Source organism: Pomacea canaliculata, linkage group LG2 (genome assembly GCF_003073045.1).
Source record: "Pomacea canaliculata isolate SZHN2017 linkage group LG2, ASM307304v1, whole genome shotgun sequence".
Lineage (NCBI taxonomy): Eukaryota > Metazoa > Mollusca > Gastropoda > Architaenioglossa > Ampullariidae > Pomacea > Pomacea canaliculata.
In genome coordinates, this window is record NC_037591.1 from 21,315,498 (window position 1) to 21,341,354 (window position 25,857).

A 25,857-nucleotide genomic window follows, 5' to 3' on the forward strand; every position below is an offset into this window, starting at 1 on the left:
CGGGTGTAGGCTCATCCACCAATCGATTGCTGTCCTCGCCTCACCTCAGCTGATGAAGAGGAAAAGTTTGTTTGGGGTTTTTTTTCGTGGAAGTCATTTTAATACCAGGGTGGCGGAGCGGTCTGCCGGGTGTGCAATGATGTAGTAAGTGCTGATTCAAGGTAACCGAGTCCAAATGAAACCTGGCCGAACTAAAGGTGTTGTAATAACTAAATTACCCAATGGATAGAATTTCTAGCTTTAGACAGTTGAAGCTATTGCCACCTGGTTGTGTACAGAAGGTTACTGTGGATTTAAAGGGCAACACGAGTGCAACAGGTTTTCTTCATGATTGGGTTAAGTTCATTTTAAAATAATAATTCCTAAAATAGGAGACCTTACCTCTTCATAAAAAAATACCACCGGGATAAGTTTTTTGATACTTTATTCTTCATTCAAGAGATGTTTCGCTGAGATGTTTTTGTTGCCCATTAAAGTGGTTCATGTATTTGTGGCTATAAACTGGTGACAGAGCAGAGACAACCCTAAAGGTCCGCCCATTGTTTTGGGCCATGGTTCGTTGAGCTATGAATGTAAAGAGTGTTAGACGACTGCAAACGATGTTTTTTTTAAGTCGTTTGACATATGTTTAAGATGATTTAACTATCTGTAAACATATTTAAAGAACTTATTTTCTAGAAGTATTGCGGAAAATAAGTACTAGTAAACATTACAACAATATTTATCTACATTTAAACATCTCGAACAAGATTGTATTCTTGTTTGTCCAGCTGATTACAAGACAAGACACACATTTCAGCTAAGTCAATGTAAGTCCATATAAATTAACACATTTTTTTATTTTTTGCGAATTGGGCACCAGTGTATTTACTATACTATCCAAACAGCATGCTCAAACACAGACTTAGTGTGTGGAAGACTCCGGAATGACGACCCGCCCCTCAGGCCGCAAGGCTTAGCAGGCCATGATGAATGAAGAGCTGTCCTCCCAGAAGCTCTGGGCGACCGCGGCATCTAGAGTCCTCGGCATCATACACATTCTTCTGTCTGGAAGAAAAACCCAGATTTCCTTTTCTAAACAGAAATGTCGGTTACCACTTGGAGGCCTCAAAAAGTCTTTATTACTTGATCAGCTCTCAACTACCTGACTAGCATCTGGGACAAGAAGTCCCCGTGGACACGCACAGATAGGAAATCGCCTTAAAGCAGGATCTGCTTGACGATGTTTCGGGAAAGTTCTCTGTCACTTGTATTGTATACGAAGGGGTATTTCTCTTGCTTTACATGCTGTAAATAGGTGGAAAGGAAAAAGGATGGATGAAACATATTTTGTGCAGTTTGAATCTTATCATATTTTTCCATACGTTACCATTAAGCAGTCCTGTTGTAGACACTTTTATATTGAACATTTCTTCCTAGTCATTTTGCAGAATATGTTGGACATACCGTGGGGATCTCTTGTTGTCGGATTTATCGTCGTTAGTGTCATCATTATTGCCATCGTCTGATCCGTTTACTGTCATGATTTTGCCCCCCTGCCCCATCTGAAATAGCTATGGAGTGACTTGAGCCCCCATCTGAGATGCTATGAGGTAACCAGACTGGCTAAGACCCGTCTAAGGACAGCCTGGACTCCGGTGAACCTTCGTTTCGACATAGCTAGAGCATTCGTGATCTGTTCACTGTCAGTTACGCTGTTGACCGTTGTAAAACGTCACACGCGGTTGCGTTGCGTTGGTGATCGTGGTGAAACGCTAACTCTTTTTCAAATGCTCGGTGCAAGATTTTATTTCTGCAAATCTGGGTAAATAAACCACTTCTGTTCTCGAGATACACCTTTGGAAACAATAGGTCAAAATTGTGACGTCACGTTTGTACACACATGCGCCTAGTTGACCTATGTTCCCAGCTCTTCCACTGACTGAGGACGTGTGCGTTGTTTAACATCTTTCTGCGCTCGGGGGTGTTTGTAGGCGTGTATTTCGAGAATCGTGGGGGAAAGGGGGATATTCTTCTGTATCTGAGGAAATAGTATCTTCCATTGATCACATTCATTAAAAACGGAGAGTGCACTCTACAAATCCTTTAACTAAATCAGTGTTGGTTTTTTATTTTCAAAATAGACAGCGGCTCTTCGGTTTCTAACTCTGATTCAACAATTTTTCGTGATGCGAAGCTTTCACATTCGACAGCAGGCTAGGTCTGTAATTATCAAATGCGGGTATGATACTGATTTCAGACAGTTCGAATGTGTAATATGCCGTGCCACTTTGCCTTCTACACCTTCTTCCAACCATCATGTGTTCAAAGTTTTGTTGTTGGTGGTGTTTTTGTTTGTTTTTATTTTGTATTTTTATTTTGTCAGTACCATGGTGCTTGCCTTTCCTACATCTCTCTTGATTGTAAGTAAGAAGAACGTGGGCGAGGAGAAGGCACGCACGCACATTCATCAGCGCCAAGCCACAAAGGTTGTTGATGTTAGTGTGTGCGCTGGCCCAGGTCTGCTTGTACAGGAAGAAAGGAAAGGTGCACTGATATAAACAGCAAGAAAACATATCATCGCATTCCTGCTCAACGTCAGCGTTTGCGACGGCGGCCTTGCGACGTCTCCGTTGCAGCGGTCAATAAAGAAATCTCGAGTTGTACAGAGGAAATAGGTGGCAGGGTGCAGACGGAAAGAAGAGGTGAAGAGAGAGAGAGAAGACTATGTGTCGTGAGTAAAGGGCTGTAGGAAGGCAGGCAGTCTGGTGAAGCTGAGCACAACTCCGTGACGATGTGATGATGTCAGGTGTAGTCTTACGGACAGCTGACCCTCAGTGTCTCTTGACTGTTCTCCTTCCCTCTCCCACCTCCGTTGTGTGAAGTAAATATCAGTTCATGTGTGGTGTAGAGTAATAGACTTGTTTATATTTCCCCATCACCTCCTCCTCTTTCCCTCCTTGGGGGTTGATGTGTGCGTAACTTCTGAGCTGTTGTATATCACAGACGGGCGCCTGGTCCAGGTCTGGACATCATCCCCTCTTTGATCCCTGGTGTGTTGTGTGTTGTGTGTTTTGTTAGGTTAAACCTGGGGCTTTTGACACCTCCCCTTTATCCGTTGTGGTCCTTGTAGCAGAGGGTAAATCGCATCTCACCCGTTTCCAGACAGCATTTGGAGGTGAAAGGTGGAGGATGCGTGCTGCCAGCTAGCAGACGTTCACTAGCAAGCCGAGGGAGGACGGAGCTCTGGCTGGTGTGGCCAGAAGGCTGCGGCTCTTGTCAGAATATCGGCGGGGCGCTCGGGGCAGCAGCGATCGTCAGGTGCCCATCAACAGGCCCGCCGACAAACACTAGCTGGCCGGACGCTGGGCAAGGAGCGAAGCCATTCCCTCCCACAATAAAAGAAAGGAAAAACACAAGAGGTTCACAGGTCGCCAGGGGGAGACAATGGAGCGCATATCAGTGAACCGCTTCTCGTTTCGTCGTAAAGGAAGCTGGCGAAACAAGGACAAGAACAAGGAAGAAGTGAAGGAGGGCTTTGATATGTCCACCATCTCCTACATCAGGTAAGCTTTGTCTTTTAAAGGTGTGCGGGGTAAGATGAGTTATAATTGTAAGAAGTGAAGAAGAGCTTCGATATGTCCGCCGCCTCCTACATCAGGTAAGCTTTGTCTTTATAAGTTTAAAGGTGTGCGTAGGAAGGGAACTTGTGATGTTAAATGGCAAGTTCGTGTATATAAAACAAAATCACATTATGCATTCGATTTATTAAAAAAATTTCATGCGACGGTTTAGATATATATAGAGAGAGCTACATTTACAAACCATAGATATTTTAAGTACCTATATATTGTTCTCGTCAATGTTCTCTTTTGGGTACATTTAGTATAATGTAGATTAACTGGCATTTGTTCGTAGATACGTGATATGCAATGGTCTTGAGCATATTGTTGAACATGTACAGTTCAGGCGCAGTCTGGAGATGCTAGCAGTTAAAAGTGATCGATGGTAACATATTTTACATCTTTTGTTGAATGGATAACAACATATACTACATCACTTTCGGGATCTGTAACATATATTTGTTTCGGGATCGTTAATATCTGTTTCTGTCACAATAATAAAAAGTGTGTCCGAATAATAACAGGACTGGTGGCACAAACAATTTATTTCAATTTCAAGCAACAAACGATACGGTTTCCTTTTCAGTGTACCCCCTCCTGCCCTCGTCTTTTTCATATTTTTATGCTCTGCTGGTAGGGTTCTTCAGGAATGCCCCTCAGCTCTGCCGTTGTGGTCCTCCCTCTTGATGACCTCAACGCCTTCAAAACGGGTCTACTTGGGGACTAGAAACAAATACACATGGAGCAAGATCAGGTGAATAGGAAGGTTGTCATACTATGGCGATGTTCTTCTCGGCCAGGCATTGCTGGATTCTCAGGGCGTTGTCAGCAGGTGCTTTGTGGTGGTGAGGGAGCTGAGGGGCATTCCAGAAGAATCCTTCCAGCAGCGCACAGAAGCAGAGGATGGAAAAGTGCATTAGACTCGAGGAAGGGTGGATTTTGAGTGGGAAATCTTGTAGTTTGTTGTTTGGAATTGAAATAAATTGTTTGTGACACCAGCTCCGTTACTTTTCAGACACACTTCGTGAACACAGAGAACGAAACATGACCTCATGACGCAGGGTGTTGTGGGATGCCCAGCAATTTTTGCTGTAGCATCTTAGTATATAAAACGACAGCACCATTATGTTTCATCAGTTTCATTTATTTGTGGAGAAGTTGATACAGATGCGGAGGATGGCGAAAGAAAGTTTATTACGTAGTACACCATTCTGATGAAAGCAAATTGAAATTAGCCATGGTCGTGATCTTATATCGGCTGTCGGAAACACTTCACAAGACAATTTATTGGCGTTTGTCGAATTTTTTTTTTTTTTTTTGTGAACTTCTGGTGCCTTGTTCAATCTAATTATTCGAAACGCAAAGAACTGTATGTCTTCTTGTAGTTCTCTGCCATCTTGATCGTGACTCCTCTCCCTCTCTCCTCCCTCTGTCTCTCTCGTGTATTGCAGCTCGCGGTACTACGCAACAAAATGATACAGATATCGCAAAAATGTCGGATATCCTATCCCCATAATGCTTTGCGCGTGAACTCGTCCTTCCTTTTTCTCGCTCGTATTGTGTGCACAGGGGCGGGTAACGCAGACGAGATCGTTTGAAGTGTGATCTGAGGGTCTCACACCGCATTAAGGTCTGAATTGTTTTTTTAAATCAGCATTGACGATCGTTTTATTTTTGTTTGTTTTGAGCGATTGGTATTTGTCTGTATATACGTATCTGTATACCTCCGTAGGTGCGCAACTTAAAAGCCTCGTTTTCGTAAATTTTCATTAGAAACAATTCCTGATGCGCACGTTTTGGATAATGATCGTCAATGCTGTTAAATCATCGTCGTAAGCTCAGCTATCTTAAAGCTGAAGATAAGAAGGATTGAATGAGCAAAGTGAGGTGGAATCAATGTCTTGAATCAGCCAACAGAAGGCGTGACTAACTGGTGTAGCGACGGACACGAGCGAGAGGGTTGGTTGGCCCTGTCCCAACAGACGGGCGGACAGAGTCGGTGATTACTGTTCACGATGTCAGAAGCGAGTCCGAAGCCGCACGAGTGAGTCCGCGGAAACCCTTAACCATAATGGGAAAGCTGCGGCTCTGGAAACGATATGATCTGAGATGTGAGTCTGACCTCTGACTAATGCCATCTCTGTCGTCAGTCCCCCAGTGTCACGTGGTCGGTCACCCTCCGTGCCATGATCGGGGGGAGGAGATGATGGGCTCCCGCGGCCTCCATCATTCTTTGTCATAAGTCATCGTTTATTAGACTTCAGGAAAGGAGGCATCCTTGTCTACACTCTGGCTCAATGGTTGAAAATGAACATATGTTTTTGAGTTTAAGAGAAAGTGTGTGTGTGTTCGTGCGTGCATGCAACTGTCTTAATAAAATGAAGCATATTTCCCATATTTGTATAGCTATATATATATAATGTATATCAGAGAATATGTATCTGAAGTGAGGTGTGCTCACTTGACAGAAAAGCAGACTGGAATTTTATGTGCATTCAAATAATTCATATGAAAGATTATTTTCTTACATCCAGCCTTCAGTGTTAGTGGCAGGAAGGGAGTGAAGGTAAATAATGATAAGAACACTGAAACATTGTTTTTTAGTCCAGCATCCGTTATTCTTATGTTTGTGCGCGAGCGCTTTGAGCCCACCTCTAATGGTGGGTGGAAAGCACTATACAAATCAACTTATTATTATTATTATTATTAAGCTGACAAGCTGGACTAATTAGCACTTTCCTAAATTATGATTTTCATAAAGGTAACAACAGTTCTCCCTCGTGGAATTTTTCAAAGGCATTAATACTAAATTCCAACTACATTCTGAATCGTGGGCAACGAAAGTTTTATCAGAATGTTCGGCAGTCGGTGGGGAGGAGGGGTATTCTTGTCCCGCGCTGCTCGGGAGTACACTACAACGGATGCTGAGAATAAGGGTCAGTCTCAGGAAGCCTTGTCTCTGTGTGGAGGTGGACGATGGCTTACCAAGGAAATTGTCTTGTGGTAGAGAGATGTTCGCTTGGCTGACCCTTAAAAATATACGGCGGCTGTACCGCGTTGCTACGAGACGGTTCACCAGCGTACAAATTACACACCCGCCCTCTGGATTCAGTCCTCAGACAGATGTCTCTAGCAGAGATAAGGCTAACTGGTGCGGGAGGTTTTTCGCTTATATACTTATATACTCACGTGATGTTAAGTTCATTTTCTCTCTTTCTGCCTCTCGACTCTGGACAAATGCTTGTGTTCTTCCTCTGTAGATATATATAAATTGCTGCGTTATTTATTTTGAAATAACAGACTACACAAAGCCCGTGCTTGTTTACTTCCATAATAAGTGTTTACGAGGAATAGCTATTTTCAGCCAACGTTCTTTTGAGCTGAGAAATAGCAGGACAAATATTTGGACGTCCGACATGTGTTTCTAAATGGGCCTGGCGGGCTGCTGGGTGTTGGTGTGGAAGAACTGTTCCTAATAATGGGAGTGGGGGCCACGTGATACTTTGTAGAGAGCTTTATACAAATTATCCACGCCGCTGATGAGGCGGTTACGCCGGTGTAGCTCACCGCGCATGCGTGACATGAGCCAAGGAATCAGCTGACCTCTCGCGGTTTGGTTCAGTTGACCTTGCTTGTGAGTGAGCCAGGTTTGAGCTGAGCAGTTTGTTAATGAGTGAAACTACTTGCTATTTTGTTTACATTTGTGACCTAACAAGAACGCATTTTTGAAATCATGACTTTAAAGTAATTTTTCTGTGTAAAAAATAAAAAATTTGAAAATACGTTCTAAGCGCAAATCAGCATCCATTATCTCTTTAAGGGCAATAAATCTGTAAAACAAGCGAGTGTCCAGGCGATGGAATTGTTATGTCACTAAGGGGACGTGTCACTCCGTCTGCCTCGAGTAGTTATTACATTTTTTGCATATTTCTTTTATGTTGATGTTTCTTTAGATTGGGACATCAAAGAAGAGATTAAGAGATATTGGAAGGACAGTCATTACCCCAGAAAATGAACATATTTTTACATATCAAGACACGATACAAGACAAACCACGGAATGAACCAGAAAGGGATCGTTCAAGTCTCACTTTGAAGACTAGTTTTTAAAGTAATCTTGATACAGACCAGTTCAAGAAATATTGAGATTTGTTAGGACGACACAATATTGTTAATGTCAATCATGCTTTGGAAGGGCTTTATCCTTTCATGAGAGTCAAAGCTCTTCATCTGCTGCTCTGATGAAGCAAAGTCATATCAAGAGACTGTCTACAAGGCGGAAAATCTGGACATCAAGGAATTTTCTGTAGACTTTTTTCTAAAAATTCATTTATTTTTCTTTGTGAAGCGTCTTAAGCTTGCCCTTTGAGTAGGGATACGACACTATACAAGAGACCTTTGTTGCTATTTGTTTGTTGTTGTTGTTGTTGTTGTTGTTGTTGTTGTTGTTGTTGTTGTTGTTACTCCTATGTGCAAGAAGAAAGCTGTCTTGGGACTCTCTCCGTTCCTATTGTTTTCCTGATTCTTCTCTGTGTCTTTTATATTTTTCTTGTATTACTTGTTTGCATAGTTGTTTCTCCTTCTGTCCTTCTTATTCTGTTCGTGTTCCCTTCTTGTGTTAAGCGCTGAGAGCATACTACTTCGTGATATAATCACAAGAAGTTGTTGTTGTTGTTGTTGTTGTTGTTGTTGTTGTTGTTGTTGTTGTTGTTGTTGTTAGAAGGCGTCATAGACTCATCACTGAACAATATTCTGTCTTTCTGTGTCATTCAACACCTCGTGTGTCATAGCGCGTGCATGCGTGCGCACCTGCACTTAGTCCAAGGAGCAAGAGAATGGATTTGAATGTATTTCTGTGTATTCAATATCTGTTTTTTTTTAATTGCGTATTTTATAAAATAGGCAATTAAGCAAATAACTACCAGTTCTTCAGAACGCCTTTTCATGGCGTTTTGACGGATGACAAAATTAGTTTGGGAGGACATCCTGGAAACCCGCCTGTTATCCCATTAGACCATGGTCCCTGTCCAGCACGCAGTCAGTGTTGATTCCAGTCAGCTTTTGCGGCCACCCGTGTGCCAGAGGAACTGCGTGCGGTGAGAAATTGTCGAAATGAAAATGCTGGAGCAATAACCTGCCGCACGACGGCACCGGCCTCCAGATTGATTTTCTTTGTTTGCAGGAAGTGGCGATGGTGTCACCCACCCTTTCATTGTCCTCCGGAAAACGCTTTGGCATAAACACACAAATAAATTGCGTAGATGTTTTGATTTGGTGAGGGAAGAGGTCGTCCACAGCTGTAAAGATACAGCCATCACTTTTCTCCCCATCTGTGGCTCACCCGTGCTCATGGCTGTGGGCTTTTCTCCGGTGAAGGACACCAATGATGTTACTGCGGCTTCTTTTGTGGTCACATTCACCATGAATGTCGTGCATATCTTCTCTTCACTAGCTACTGACAATAAAAACACAAGCACCGATTATGGAGATCGCTTCATTCTACTGGAACTAAATGTATAAATGTATATTATCTACATTGTAAAATGCGTGTTTACGTTTCATTGCGCCATTCACTATTCTAGTCAAAAGCCGATGGTCGGTCAGTATTCTTCCCGGGTCTAGGAAATCTGAGAAAAATAAAATGCTTGCCCTCCCTATACCCTATAAAGCCATTTTATTCTACTACCACTTTGAGAGTAGTTTTACCGTTATTTTTGGTTTGTTATGTTGGTTTCTTTTTTTTTTTTTCTTGTCTTGGGTTTGAGTTTTGTTTTGTTTTGTTTGTTTTTGTTTTGATTGTTTGGTTTTTTAAATCTGCTTTTTGCCTCTTTGGTTATTGGTTTTTTTTTATAGTTCTTTCATTTAATTTTTATTTGAAATGTAAAGAAAGCTCAGATTGCTTTTAGCATGACATATGACTCAGGAGAATCGAGGCCCGAAGCTTTGACAAAATTGGGAAGTTGAAAGACCGAGGTTTCAGCAATGCAGAAAATAAGATGGCGTTAAATTACCCAGGGTGCACTTGAGGGCTTTCCGGCATAGACCTACCACGAACTTGTATTGCTGTACACGCCCTTCAGTCGACTGGTTGCCGCTGTTACCCTCACTTCGTAGATCAGGCTGTTAGAGGTACAGTAGTTCTTTATCAGTCTTCCGTGAAAGTCTGACCAGAAGGTTTAACATTGACAGTAGCTGCAAGGACAGGAACTCTAGGTACGCCAGACCCACCGTAATGCCTGTAATAGAGTGCTACTATCCGTGTGGAGTTGACTATAGCCGGGGGAGCTGCTGCAGCTGAGTGACCTCCTGAAGCCTTCACCACTGGCATCTGATGTCTCGACAAGTCAACAAGATACAATCGTCGTCTTGCGTGTCAGACATTAGATGATCCAAAGTCTTTCCCTTCCTACGTGACTCGGGAAGTGCACACGAGCACGGCTCTCTCACTCTTTCTTTCTTTCTCTTCCTCTTTGTCTCCTTTTATGAGTTTTTGCACCCTACCCACTCTACCCTCTCATCATACTCCCAATACAAAAATGTGTGTGTGTGTATTTTACAATCGTGTCTTTCTTTTATGCCAACATTGAGTCAGGTTTCAATACAAGTATACAATTGTGCCATCATGTTCTATAGATGAGTGTGTCGGGTCTACTTTCCTGTGCGACCTCTGAAGAGCCCCGAGTTTTTGTGGCAGCACAGGAGTTTGGTGTTGTGACGGTCTGCTGGCTGCAGCTGTAACTCGATTGCCAGGCCACCGTCAAGTAGAATTCGTAAATCATAAAGCAAGCACTACTGACCGCCGAGACACCATTAACGACCTGTCCACAGTCACCTCTCATCTCTGGGCACTCCCACATCTGCCAGACTCTCGTGACAGCCTTCTCTCGGGTCTTTTCCCCTCGTGTCTTCTACTCCTTTTTTTCCCCTCCGCAGAGTTCCCTCACCGACTTGAGTCTGAATGGACAAATATTTGGGGTTTGCGTGTCATGACAGACACATAAAAAAACTGAATTGATTTAGAATCCGTTTTTCTCTATTTTATTCCCCTGCTCCCAAACTTTTTACAAGTTTTTTTCTCCTGACCTTTGCGGCAGTGACGTCTTTGTGTGGCGTCTCCCTTTGTGTTGTCAGGGTTGTGTTTTATGAGCTTTAGAAACTCGGCTAAATAGTCAGCAGTCCTTCTGGACTAAAAAGGGCAACAGTGCAGCTTGGAGACCTCTGCCACTCCACTCTGTCGTGCATTTTGTTGCTGCTGTTGTTGTTGTTGTTGTTGTTGTTGTTCAGAATAGCATTTCCACGACCCTGATAATAAGTTTATGAGTAACTGTATGGTTGTGTGAGTGTGTCTGAGAGGAGTGGGTGTGAAAACTGGCTAAACTGTGACACAGATGAAAAACACGCTACCAAATGCATGTGACATTAAATATTTTGGCTTTAATTCTTGTTCGAGGTATCGCGTGTAAGTATTCCCTTAATCTCATGAGAGGACTACTTAATCGCTTCTGTAACTTCTTAGCATCAGCCTCGGTATCCCACCCGACTCATTAGAATGTTGACTTGGTAGCCTAACCTCTCAGTACTGAAAACAAACAACTGTGTGAGACCCAAGGTGCTTTCTCTCTCTCTTCTCTTCTCCTTCTCCTCCTCTCCAGATAAGGCTCGCGTCGTAATACTTTCAATGATTTATGGAGACATTTTCGATCATGAAAAAATTTGCAATTCACCTCCAGGCTGAGATAAGAGAAAGGTGTGTCTGGGCAGGTTTCAAGACCCGTAATTATGCATAAAATTGAGATCGATGGCACGGCCATTAACAGCCCTGCTGGGACACACCACTCACCTTCTGGCTCAACTGTCTGGCCTCCAAGAGAGCAGAAGTCGTGTTAGCTGGACATGCGCAGAGCCAGCTTCCGACAGCAACCTCACGCTGATCATGGGGGCCAACGGAATTTTTACTGTGGGCTTAAAGTGGACTTAAAGCAGGCAGCTAACATGTGTTCAGAGCACTTCAACAGTTCACCTGCGCCTTGGTTATCCAGTCAGCGCTTAATTCATTCAGTTTTACCTGGCCTCTGGGACCAGTGAACAGTCCTGCTCTAAAGATGTCTAAATCATGACGTCACGATATGCCTCATTCAAATTCTGCTCCCAGTTTTCCCATTGGCCGAGAACCTTACATATCCATCCGCCATCTTAACGTCTGTGTTGCTGATCTCAGTCTGTGCATGGGTGTATCCCGAGAATGAGGTGTGCGTATTCACATAAATTTTAATAAAACCTTTCTTGCACTGAGGTTTCCCCCAATCATTAGGAGAAAAAAGTCCGTTAATCTTGTGTGCGTGCTCACGACATGTAACGGTGTAACGGTGCCAGCGTGAAGGACGGACAGCTGTTGAGTCATGCTGCTAACCTCACATCGCCACAATTATCATGCATTCTTTCGCTTCCTTACAACTAACTGCGCTTGAGTGGCCGAAGGTTTTTCATTGTTCCTGTTTCCTGGTTAGAGGAATGGCTTTGGGCTTGTTTAAAAATAAATTCATCGAAAGCATTGTTCGCTGTTTTGCGATGGTGCGGAGGATGAGAGAAAAAAAAATGCTTAATAAAGACATGTGTCGATTATCGACGAAGCCAGGAAACGGGTCGGAAGGGTTTGGGGGGGAATAAAGGGAGGAAACAGGAAGAGGAAAATGCAGTTTGTGTAAGAATTTTCTGCGGCTTGGAGAGAATTTGCGCAGATGTAGCGATGCATTACAGACCAGCGAGGATGGATTGAAAGCAGCGGAGTCGGGTGTAGGGAGGGGTAGTCAGGTAATACGTGTCTGTATGTGTAATCGCTCGCTTTCTGCTTGGAGCTAATGGCTACTGCTAGCATTTATTAAAAGGCAGAATTTAAATAAAAAGTATTAGCGATTCCTTTTTTTTAAGTTAGACATCAAAACGAAGTCTTAACATTCAAAGACAAGCTAAGAGACTGCCCTTCTCCCAGCAGACAGGTCTGTTCTTAGTCTTTAAGCTGTTGGTTGCTCTCTAATCTAGTGGTCCTTTCTGAGACGGTTTTGTGGAATGGAAGAAGTGGTATAATTTAATGAGAGGATTTCATTCGGCGGTTTTCACGTCACGTGAGAGATTAATGGCGTGACATTCCGCATGTTGGCACTCGTTATCTCAGCGTCTTCCTTTTCCGATTGCGCAACAGTTAAAGGACTAGTGGGATGTAATTTTTTTCTAATGATTGGGTAAAGCTCGGTGCAAGATATTATTTTTCGAAATCTGGATGAATACATTGCTTGCTTTCTCTTATGCAGTCCGGGGAAGCAATGGTTAGCGCCTGTCACCAGTGAGGACTGGGTGCCCTGCGTTCGGATCTTGTAAACGGTTCTGACCTCTTTCTGTTCAAGGCGGTGTTTGTATGCGTGTGTCTTGAGTGTATTCACACAGGAAAAACGAGTATTACTTTTGAGCTTTACTGAATCATTAGAAAACAAAATTTGTGTCCCACAAGTCCTTTAAGCGCTTACCGATGCAGGGATGATCGGCTGTCCTTTCGGGCTCACTGTTGTTTTCTCACTCTGTCCTTTCTTCTCCACTCTTGCTCTGTGTGTGTGGCTGTCCACTCCTTAAAGTTTGCACAGTCAGAATAAATCAGCTTTGTTTGTTTCTGTTTCAATTTTTTTTTCGCAAGAGATTACGAGCCCCATACTTTAAACTACATTGGCTATGAATGACATCCACCATCTCCATTAAAACTACTCGCATTCTTGTTTGCTCGCACTACTTATCCCCGTTGTTTGTACTATCTGAACCATCCAATATGCTGGCGTGAAAAAGATTCAATATGCTGAAGTTTCGCTGCCTGTTGATGTTACTATTATTCTCATATTACCCGATTAATTTGTGTTATAGTCTTCGTTTATCTTGTTTAGTTTAAGAAATATTTTTATTGGGTATTTATCGGTTATTAATTGTGCAGAGCAAGATGTGCCATGTTTCTCACATAAAGAGATGATGGTAACACTGTACACCGCATAAAAAGATATCCATCGTTACTGTTTTCAGTATATGGCACGTGTTTTTATACGATTTTGATATGCTTATTTACCTTTTCTTTAAGAGAAAAACATTGATTGGTTGAGGCGGGGAAAAAGGGATAAGTTGGATGGAAAGGTTTAAGTACGGCTTATTCAGCTTTGTGTTTACGAAATCTGTTTTTGCACTCTAAACCGCCGTGGGAAAAAACCCGTATGTGCTGATATGCGTGCACTCGATGACCGCAGCATAAATAACACGTGGAGGCGGAAGTGGAGGACAAGCCAGGTCCTGGTAAGGGAGGACACGTCATCATTTATCTCCACGTATTACTAGTCTGGAGGTTTAGTCTGGCTTGAGAGGGGTTTCCATGTTGCAGTAGAAGGTCAGATTCAATTATCTCTGCATAAAATAAAGGTGAGATACTGGCCGTCCACAGTCAGGAGAAGGAACGAGAAGAAAGCTTACAGTTTGTGAAGCAGCTTGAATTTGTTTTTATCTTCTAAAGTTTAGTTTTCTTGTGTTTGTGTGGCTGCCGTGTGAGCAGCTTGTGTGTGTGTGAACTAAGTTGTCAAAATCTTTAGTTAATTAACTCTTCATCCTCTGCTAAAACGTATCAACCGGTTACATTGACATTTAGCAGACATTCAATCCTAATATTTCGTCAGACACAAGTTGTTCCAGACCTTGTATGATTTTATTTTATGCATCCTTATCTTTGTTCCAGACTGAGACAATACGAAGCAAGCCGTTGGAAGACATGTTTTATGCCCTGGCTAATTTGAAATCACGGGTCACTAAAAACCATGCAAAACTTTTACATTCTTACCGTTTTCTTACCGTACGTTTTCTCAATAGATTTTGTCAAGATTGCTGTCATTCCCTTCTTCCCGCTGTTCATCAAACTGCTTGAAGTAAATGTCTCTCGATGCTCGGATCCTGTTTTTTTTTTCCATTTCTTGTAATGTCCAAGCGGCTACTGTGATCATGATTTATTGTCTTCCTGGCTTAAACTCGTGAAATCCTCCGTGTCTCGTTATTTCTCAATATTTATAATAAAGCAGCTGTGGCACAGAAGAGGCCATCTGTCATTCCTCTGTAACCTGCCTGCGTCCTTAAAGGCAACCTTCATTCGTTCATTCTTTTCATTGACATCTGCCACTCGCTGAGGACTGTTGCCTCTTCCCCCCTTCTCCTTTTTGAAAGGCCCTTCATTCCATGTGTATGATTTCCGTGAAAAACGCGTTAATTGTGAAAAGGACTTGAATAGAGATGATGGACCCGCTGATAAATTGTGAGATGGAAAAGAAAGGACATCTGTCAAAATACAGCTGTTAATAGTGCACACGAATAATAGAGTAAGATGAATATTCTTGGAACATGTGCAAGATTTAATTATCAGTGGAAGTGGAGCTGATAAGTAAGTTTGGTGCAGTAAAAGCTTCGAAATTTTCTTGGATGTTTCGGGACGACGGTAAATGTCATCCACATGGTATCTTTTGGAGAAATTCGGATCTCAGAAATAAGTTGTCTTTCAAAAGTGTGGGAAATTCATATTTTGTAAACATTAAATTCCGTATTTTCGAGAAACCAAAACATATTATGGAATGATCTCGAGAGAGAAAAAGAAACAAAACGAATTATCGTCTTCCCCTCCCTTCCTGTCAGTTGATTATGTCCCGTTGCTTTTCCAGTCTTACTGTGTCTGCTTCTGTTCATATTTCCCATCATTGTCTCGCTCTTTCTCTCTCTTTCTCTCGCTGTCACTCAAAGGTTATCAGGGTAATGTTTTTTTATTTGTGCACGCTGTTACGGTGTCTTGTGACACCAGTGCCCTACACAGGATGCATGTTCGTTGTCTGCAAGCCCTGCAGGAGTGGTTTTCCTGTTCTTTGACAACCGTTGCATCCTTCTCTTTAAAAAAAGATGAGTGGCTTATTTCTGCATATTGTCTCTTGACAGCATTTACGTGGCTGCTCTATTTTCTCTGCGTAACTGCACGCCATCTTGCTAGCCATGCAGCACGTTCATTGCTCTTCGGAGCAAAACTTCTTAATCATTTCAGACTCGCTTTCTGCTCTCCAATCTCTTCTTTCTAGTCGTTTTGACCACTCTCTCGTGGTTCAGCTTTATGCAATTCTTGCGGCTCTCCATTGTCGCAAAATAGACATTGTTTTCATTTGGGCCCCTGGCCATTCATGTATCCCAGGCAATGACCGAGCGGACCAGGCCGTCAAGGCTGCATGGCAGTCTCCTGGTCAATTGCATTCAGTGATGTCATCTGACTGTAAGTAGACCCTCACGGCCTGTGTTCAGTCCCTGTGGTAACACCAGTGGGACACTCTGGGACCGAACAAGTTGCATGCCACGCTTCAATTTTTTTTTGTTTTGTTTTGTTTTGTTTATTTTTTTTGGTTTTTTTTTTTGACCGCCTGCTTCCATCCCATCCTGTGCGACGGGAGGAAGTAGTTCTCAGTAGTCGCCCCTCTCACGAGGTGAACCCCAACGTGGAAATTATTATTTATTTTTTCTGTTGTCTTGCAATCTTCTAGGTCAGCGTCCTGGATAACTTTGCGTCTATGATGCAGCGACTGCGTTGGGTTGAGGCTCGTACCAACACGATTATGACTCTGTTAACAAATTGCACAAACCTTGGGATATGTTACAGCACTACGTAACATACGCTTTCTTACAAATTGAGATGACCACCATTTTCACCATCGTAATAATCACCACACTGCTGCCACCATCGCCATCTATATTGTTTTCTTCTTGAACGTAAATAATTCACACTTCCGATACATTCATAGTTTAGAGGAGACTTTAGACTTAGTTAACTGCCAGAAAACTTTGTTGCTGTTGCCTGACAATGAGAACTTCTTCCCTGCAGCACGACGATGAATACAAAGCTCTCCCTTACTCTTTTGACCTTTTACTATCTTTTTAGATTGCTATTGACAGGAGTACCTACAATATTATATTACGGCCAGCACTTGGCCCGAGGCGTTGCATCAGTTCCAGGGGTTCAACAGGACCGCCAGCCTTCGTGCCAACATTCTGGCATCAGTGGTCTGGCGGATAATTGTAAGACTGTAGGCGCCAGGCCAGGCGCATCAGTACAGACGGCGGCGGCTAGTAACGAAGTTGACTACAGTGTCGTGTGGGCTTCGATCTTGCAGGCTACAGGGAGGACAGGGAGGCTTTTAACAAACACTTTTGTCCAAATTTCTTGCTGCAGGCCTGTGACGAAATGCGGCCAGAGTGAGGTCAGTCCCAGGGGAGAAGGGGACACCCTTGTCGGCTTGTCGTACATCCTGCTTCCCACACAAGGTTACCTTGGTTTCATTCGCATGCGCAGTACAGCCGCACAACACAGTTGTACAGCAAAACAAAATTTTTTATTGTGAAGGAATCAAATGGAAGGGAGCAAAATATAAAACAATTCCACCGCTTCTCCTCCACCTAACATGCAAAAGCCGAAGGTCCCTAGACCTCGGAGGGTGAGACAGATGAGCGTGACCCCCGAGTGAAGTTCTATATTACTTAAGCATTTGTTTTAAATATATAATTATATATAGAATATAATTTACAAAATTGGAGAAACAGCACACAGTTTCCAACAATGAGCTCTTTCTGCATCTATCAACAGACACAGAATTAGGGGCACTGATAAAGGACACATAGATTATCAAAGTCTTACCTTGTCTAGACTTAACACAAAAAAAAATCATTTCTCACTACACAATCGTTAAACACTTGCAGACACAGAGCCTGCACAGAGATGCTATACTCGACATCCTGACATCCTGAATGGCATTGATAGTTCTAATGGTGGGTACCAGAATATTGTTTAGCATAACGATATCCTGACTGTTCATGTTTATTTATGCTGGCAGCAAGCACATGCAGCTAGTTATATGGTTGACAGCAGGATTTTATTAGGATCTGGAATATTCAGTGCAGAAAACACACAGGGACACGCACGCACACACATTGACATCAGATTCAGGGCTAGCATCACACATACATGTAAATGTTTTTTTGTATCCACCTAAGTATCACACAGTCATCTTCCTTGCTTCCTTTCTGGCTTTTCTCTCTTTCCCTCGCATTTTTTTCTTTTACTTTCTCTTCTATCTTTTTCTCAGGAAGACACTGACGCGCGTGTTGTTCAAGAGGTAGAACTGTACAGGTAGTCAGGTGGTAGAGCTGTACAGGTAGTCAGGTAGTAGAGCTGTACAGGTAGAGTGGTAGAGCTGTACAGGTATTCAGGACAAAGAAGAATAATGTCGGTCCTCAAGGCTTGCCCCGGAAATAAACGCCATTACAGACCGCTCATTATTCCTCGGAAATGAAAACGCCGCAGGATGCCAGTCTTTTGAGGCTGCGACTTGCCGCAAATGAGTCTATGTCTCCTGGTCTTACAACTTCTCTGAATCAGCCCCAAAATAAGCGCCTGCATTTATCTCGCTCTGCCAAGTCAGAGCCGACTCAAAGCATCAAAGAAAGGCTTCGTGAAGTGTGCCGCCATTTGAGAGACTCTTGTCTTATTCCTGACTAATCACCCTCTATATGTCTTGTTTTCCGTATGTCAGGGACCAGACGCATCCTACTTTGCCTTTACCTCCATCTTTTTTATGCGTTCGTCTTTGAATTTGGAGTAAACAGGTAAACATTCTAGAGTGCAGCTTTCAGAGAACGCCTTCTTTGCCAGTGCGATCCTAAAATACGCGAGAGTTAATGTATAACGTATTGTGATGTTTGTGTACAGACTGTATAAATATGCACATATTCATATTTTTTTGTTTTACTTTTAAATTTCCAAAACGTAGCCCGTGAGCTCGTCAAAACACACGCTGTTGTCCTGAATGTTCTGTGTAAATGATCTTTGCTTTCTATTTCCCAATGGAGATGCATAGGGCTGAAGGATTCCTTTGCTGATTGTCTGAGTTCGACTGGCACCTTTATCTTATATTTTGCGGACATCCCCGTGGGCTTAAAAGACATTTTCGAAACAACGTTTGTCTAGCGAATGTATACTTGTTCAGAAGGATGACCAGATCTGGTTCTCAGATTTCTCACATCGCCCATTATACTTTAAAAAAAAAATACTTAGTATTATCAAGCTTGCAATAAATTTTATTAAATTTTATTTTCCAGTTTTTATTGAATTTTAAAGTTGAAATGTTTTTTTAGGTCAGCAGTAATTTAACACCAACTAACATGTAATGTTAGCCAGCGATGTCTCTTGTCTCGACATTATCTCTTGCAGGAACGTTTCCAAAAAAAGGAATCCTAAAAACGAATCGGACGCATTAGGCAAATTCTATCGCAGGATTTTGGCTGCGAGACCGAGTAATGATGCGGGGATAAACTAGTCGCCACATTACTCCACGTCCTCCTCAGGCTTGTCGTTAAAAGCCCATGGCGACAGGCCAATGTTTAGACTTAGGGAACGAATCCTGCTGTTCGCTGCGGGTAGACCGAATACGTAGCGAGCGGCAAAGATAAGCAGCCAGTTACATTCAGTCGCATATTACGTATTTGATCATATAACAACATAACATGATCGCGATACAAGTTGGTGCCTGGTCTTGTATTCCGTTTGTGTGTAGTGTAACCGCCTGAGACAAATAAATGAAGGATAAAGTGAGGACAGAAGGCAGTCTTGCCTATATCAGATTTTTATATATGTATGTTCTCCAAAAAGAAAGAATGAAAACATGGTCATATCATGACTCCATCCACCGGAATTAGTATTGTCATGAGAGATTGAAGACAGCCGCATTATGACCTTTCCTTAACAGTCAAAAAGCAACATCGTGGTGACCGACATTTTGGAAGGGATGCGTTGGAAGAAGATAAGAAATTCTGTGCAACCGTGCCCGAGTTCCGCATTTAATACAATATCTGTTGAGGCTTATCTGTCAATGCAATAAGTAGAATGCATTTCAAAAAAAGAATTTCGACAATGCTTTACAATTATAAAAAAATGATTAATTTTTAAAGTAATTTTTCTATAATACTTTACAATTATAAAAATTACTACTTTTAAAGAAGGGTTTGTCCTTTTTAAAGAATGGTTTGTCCCCTGCATTTTGAGTATAAATGTCAGACGTATTTGTCCCGAGCAGAGGGTTTTTATTGTTATTGCTATGGTAATATATTGAGAGTTTTAGTGTTCAATGACAAGTGTTCCCGTGCAAGTATACCAGTCGATTCTATCGCAGAAATTAAAAGACAGAATGTATCGCCAGAATCGACCAGTCCGGTGACGATGTGACGATGTAACGATGACACTGATGCTGAAATCTAGCTCTGACATGGGCTGCGCGTGCCAAGGCGTGAGTACAGGAGACAAGGAGCCTGAAATGGCTGACACATTGTTTGCGTTGTGGTAGAAACACACGACTGCAACCTGATCATCTGATACCTTTGGATGAAAAGCGCTGGGACTCGATCTCCAACATGTTATTGATTAGGCCCTAAGCGTTGGGAGGAGGGTAGTGGGCATGCTTGTGGGAGGTGTGAACAAGGGGGGGATGGGATGGGGAATCTAAGCAATGATGTTTCTTTTCATGGTGTGAGTGGGACCATTGAAAATATTTGTTGTCGAACCTTTTTTTACACTTCTTTTTTACAGCACTTTGCTTACAAATGCGTTTTTTCTTTCTCTCTCTCTCTCACGCGCTATCTCTCTTTTATTCCTTGTGGACATAAAATCGTGCGTATGTATATTCACAGACAAAAACGCAAGAACACTCATGTTTGCGTATGTGCAAGCTGCCGGTGCTAAGGTTGGTCAGAGTTATCTCCCGCTTTACACAAGGCTCTCTAATGCAAAGAGAAGCCAAGGCGTGACTCCGACGTCATTACCCAGCGATCTGCCAGCCTAATGACGTCATCTCACACCTTTTTTACGTGACCAGAAAAAAGTCTACAAAATGGCGAATATACGACTTGTATGAAGACTTGGTTGTCCTGTTTCCCTCAAGACATGTCGTGCTGCTCTAACAGTGGTTAGGAGGAGTGCGGCAAGGCGGGCACGGGGCACTGAATATAAACAACCAGCGAGCAGAACTGGACTCCCGTGGTACGCAATAATACTGGCTTTCCCTCCACCCTATCCACAAAATGAATACAAGATGCTAGCATACCCAAAAGCCGCAATAAGGGAGGATTGACGCAAGTGTCTAGACCCTATAACGGACGATCGAACGCTAATCAGGGATCGACACCATCGGATCTTGCTGCACGTGGCGCACCCAGAAAATCAGCGAGGAGTGGGACCCACGGGCTTTTTTCTTTAATTATTCTTTCTCTTTCACACACTCGCGCGCGCACACACACGCACAAACACACACGTTTGGAGGAGAAAATTGGTCTGGACCAATATGGAAGCGTTAGTATGTGTGTCACATGCTGTCATCAGGATCAAGACTAAAGGAAAATATGTTGATGGCTTCGAAGAGGCTGGGGGAGAGACTAAGTTTTATGCCTCTAGATTGCATCCTTTTTCGCTTTGAAACATTTGGCTGCGTGATAAAACGTACATTAAATGACGTGTCATGCTGGGATGCCAACCGTTATCTCCGTCTTTCGTGTTCGTCCTTCTTACCGCCGTCCTGTCCTCTATTACCCGCCCGCAGCTTATAGAACTGAGGCACATAAAAGATGGACAGAGCCGCCTACGTCCAAAAGAAACATCTACTGAGCCTGCCTGCTAATATGGTGTATGTCTTTTATGAATCGAGTATAAAGATTAATACTTTGTGACGGTAACATTGTTGTTGGCTGGCTTCAACTACCGTGATGTGACATCGGTCTCTTTGTTATTTCTTGTGACATTTGACAAATTAATGGGCAAGTTGTAAATGGGAGCCGGGGTCTCGATTGAATATCTGTATTTTTAAACACCGCCGTTTTTACGTATGGTTTGTAAAGACGAGAAACTCCAAGCGATGACCTATGAGGTCAAACGGCTTGATTCTGTGGTGTGATTAGAGAGATCCCATGACGTGCTTCGAAGTGTTTTCGTGATTTCAGAAATCCGAAACATGAGTGATAAGGCCCAGGAAAATGCTAGCAAAAGTTTTTCTTTACTTTATTTACATATAAATACACTTTAAGTGAATCTGGAGGTAGGAAATAAGAGATTTCTTATTGTTTGGCTTTAAAAGCAAAAATATTAATGATTAAGGGTATTCAGAATGTGCCGGATTGCCTCCCATTTTACGACAGCACTCAACCCACAGTTTTCTTAATACCCTCATTATAGCAAAAAACAAAAACAAAAAAAAAACAACAAAAAAACAAAAAACAAAAACCAAAAACCAAACACAAACAAACAAGCAAAAAAACAAAAACAAAAAAAAAACAAGGCGTTCTTACTGTGTGTTGCCGGCTTTGCTGAGATGATACGAGAAGTATGGGTCCGGAGGGACAAGCCCTAACAACAATACTCTTCTTCGAGGCCAGAAATAAAGGGAGGGATTTGTGTGTCTTTCTGACTACGCGTCCTCCGCCACTGATGAAGAAGCTTTGGCACGACGGGCCATGGGCTGCAACTAGTGTCCTGTCCCAGGGGCTGCATCAGCGCGGACAACGGTATATTGGCCTGACGTGGTGCTTTCTGTCACATCTGAGCATCCAGCAGATGCCCCATCACTGTTTAACGCTTAACCACGGTAAAGTTCCACCATCTTCAAATAGCTTGCTGGTTCCTTTCATCCTTGACGTCAATAACTGACGCAAAATGTAGTACTTGCTGGCGTCACTTAAAATTGGCGTCATCAAGTCGCCTACTCGGAAGAGAAAGAGAAGAGCTATTATCCTCCTCTCTCCGTCTGTGCGTGAATACGAGCATTGTGTGTGTGTGTGTGTGTGTGTGTGTGTGACAATGTGTGTTTGTGCATGTGTGTATCAGTGTGTGTGTGTGTGTGCTGATCGTATCACGCGGTGTATTTTCCAGCCAGAAGAACTGAAGAAGCCATCTATTCACATCGCCACTACTCCCCCAGTTAGAGTAACTGTCCGGGTACCTCAGCCCCGCCGATTTAATGGCAGGATTTCGGGTAGGGGTACGTATTTCAGGCAAAATTCGAGCAGGTTAGTGAGACCAGCGCACAAGACGTTTGTTCAAAGGAAGGACACAAGGTGGGAAGTTGTTGACACCTTTACAAACGATCAAGCTCTCCGTTTGATGCAGGCACTAATGGAGATGCATTGACACACAATAGTGCTTTTATTTATTTATTGTGTATGCGGCGTAGAGTTTTCGAACTACTTTCAGATCCGTGCACCGAAGGAGATGGAGGAGAGGCGCTTGGAAACCACATTAACCATCGCATTTCACCCACGAGCTGCTATTTCTCCGGGGAATAGTTTGCCCCCGCTGTTCGTGCCAGCTGTAAACTTCAGGCTAATGGCAGAAGAGACTATTGAACTTGGGGGAAGCCAAGAGGACAGGGAGAGAGTGGGGCTAATAATTGTAAGATGACACCAGGAGGTTGGAGGAAGGTTTGGGGGGGGGGGGATTCAACGGACCAGTAGGCCCTCTGATGATGTTCTTGTATTTGACTTTCTGTCCAAATCGCAGACCTCCAGATATTTCAATACTGATTAACCCTCTTTTGACATCATACGGCGGGCCACTTATGTAGAATTTGTCTTCCTGCATTCAAATTAGTATTCCCTCTCGTATAATCAGAAAGACATAAGATTGCACGGCTTTATGTCTGGCATCCACACCCTTCCCCCGAGGCAGCAAGTTACTTTTTTAAACTGGAAAGGTCAGAGTTGATTTAACAGAACTCGAGCTTGAGCAGAGTTTCTTAATCAGGTTGAAAGCTCTTTGATGTGCGTACTGTTGACAGAGACCATCGAGAGAGACTGATGAGGGATTTCTTCGATTGTCTTAACATCACGGCTGGCTTTTAGTGCCGGCGCCAACCCTCCTTCTACCTTCTTCAAAGCGAATGTCGTTTCCCACAGTTTCTTCTCACAACACACAGCCTGACATCTGTGATGCCGTTTGAGCTTGTCCTCGGCTTACCTACGGAAAAATCCTGTGTGATTATGCGCTTCAATCGGTGCAATCATTGCGATTTCACCATGCTTAAGGATGGTTATGAAAGTCTTGCCTTCCCTTCTTCCTTTTTTCATTTCTTAGTCAGTCCAGTTTCCAGCCCGGTTATTATCCACTTTTTGAAAAAAAAATGGATGTAATCCTTATAATAATCAGTATATTCTAGTCTTTCAATTCCAGCGAGTCTTTGATAGTGGAAGTAATATAATTGGGTGATAAAGTAATAATATTAGTTCATTACTGAACTATTCATAATTATATTATGGTTGAGTAATGAAGAAGTACTAAATTAGCGTAGGTTTTTGTTCATTCTTCCTTGTCTGTTTCCCTGCTGGGATCAAAATAAAGGAGCTTTGCCCAAAACGTTTGGCCTCGGTTTGGAGTTCGAAGCATGGCCATTGCACAGCACCATCACCAGCTAATGTAGTGATTTTGACTTCTTGGAGAAGCAGATAGCCGAGTTCTTCCAACACTGATGTCTGTAGTCTACCTCCTACCTCCCCTACCTGCCCCAGCTGTTGAATTGATACTTCATCTTTTACAGGGTTGGAGAAGAAAGGGCAGTGGGGGAGAGGAGATGGGTGCTGTCCTCACAAAAAAACTGTCCCCTTCCCCCCACCACACACACATACACACATACAAGTATGGCCTCCGACACCTCACTTCCTACTGATCCAAAGCTTGAGGGCTGCCTTTACCTTTACCTTCACCTTTACCTTTATCAATCTTATTACTATTTTACTGACTCCACATTCTAGTTGGAAAAAACAAAAACAAAATGGGAACAAAAACCAGTGGCAAGTTGTAAAAAGAAGAATGTTCGTTATCGTGAGTGGCGGTGGTGGGGATAGCAGGAGGGGGCTAGATGGCGTGCCGGGGAGTGCGCAGGTGTGAAGCGTGCTTCCGGCGCCTTCATTTCCGCCTGTCGTCTAGCAACTCGCAGAGCATGACTGTCCGCGGACCATTACCTCCTTTTGTCTGCCTTTAACGTGAACTGCCTTCCTTCCATTCCATTTGCTGCATTCTATTGCAACTGCTTTGTCCCACCTCCTTGCCCCAAGCCACAAGGTCAAAAACAAACATTGCGCACCTTCATGAAAGATCTCGTCAGGCTTGTTTGTGCATGAGTGCGCACGCGCGCGTGAGAAAGAGAGAAGGAATTCAAACTTCATTAATGTTAGGGCTCCACCCTCTGGCCATCATATGCTTACCGACACAGTGTAGTCGCCACAGGCTGTGACATCGCGTGTTTGCGAGATTTTGCAGGACTTGCTGACTATAAGTTCAAATCGCCAACTTTGAAATTAGACGATAAATAAGCTGGTGTCGTCCGGGCGCTGACATTTAAGAATATATTTATATTATCTCTTCTTACCAGAATATGTTTATAACTCGGACCAGTCGGGTAGGTCTTAAACAGACCAGTAGGTCTTGGCTTGGACTTTAGGAAGGAATTGTTGAAGTTTGATGTAGGAGTGGCGTGCAACATGTGGCACCAAGCTGTTTCGCCCATTGCATGTTCTCGTGTTAGTTTAATGGCGTCCTGGACGACGAACCACACAATGGCATTGCATAGCAGCATAGAGCGACTCTTTCTATCTGTTCTCCATCGCAATGACACGGACTTCGACTTAGAACATTTTAGGAAGACAGTGAAATATGCAAATTAAAGGCTGCTCAGTTTGGTGATTGACGTATCTGTATAATTGACAGGGGACTAACGGAAAAATCAACGCTGAGATCAGGGACCGAGTTCGTGAGCGACCTGACAGCCAGGCCACAGCCTTCATTTCAACTGGCCAACGACGGGAGGATTTTTGCAACCACACAATCAGTCTTTGCCGGCACTGACGGTTGTTGCTGCTATCAAAACTTTGTGAAATCAAACCTGATCAAACAACTACAATTTGCATATCATACTCTCCGACAAACAATTTAAAAAAATCTTCGATTCTGACAATTACATATGTAAATGCTTAAAGAGTGTTTTATGTCATATCTTGCATCAGTTTGAGCATCGGTCTGCAGTCTCCACGGCTTATTCTCCCTCTGTGTGTGTGTGTGAGAAGTAGTTTGTACCTCTTAATAAAAAAAAGATGGATTTAAAATATAAAATTCACGATGAACAAGATTTTTACGA

General features: G+C 43.0%; 1 protein-coding gene and 1 long non-coding RNA gene across 5 annotated transcripts in view; one reads left to right on the forward strand and one right to left on the reverse strand.

The window, feature by feature from the left end:
* The window catches only part of LOC112556771 (NAD(P)H-hydrate epimerase-like), a 71,891-nt gene that overhangs the window by 33,199 nt on the left and 12,835 nt on the right, over window positions 1–25,857 (forward strand). The window contains exon 2 of one of the 4 annotated variants that reach the window (XM_025226128.1): window positions 3,145–3,545. The exons of the other annotated variants lie outside the window; for them this stretch is intronic. Within the exon in view, the coding sequence (XP_025081913.1) occupies window positions 3,427–3,545 (119 nt within the window). The 5' untranslated portion in view covers window positions 3,145–3,426. The remainder of the gene's footprint in view (window positions 1–3,144; window positions 3,546–25,857) is intronic. 4 annotated transcript variants of the gene reach the window in all.
* On the reverse strand, window positions 787–24,924 carry LOC112556808. Its single transcript, XR_003097822.1, has 3 exons — window positions 22,022–24,924; window positions 6,792–6,856; window positions 787–1,047 (listed from the first exon to the last, which is right to left on the reverse strand). It is a non-coding gene; the product is annotated as an uncharacterized LOC112556808 (long non-coding RNA).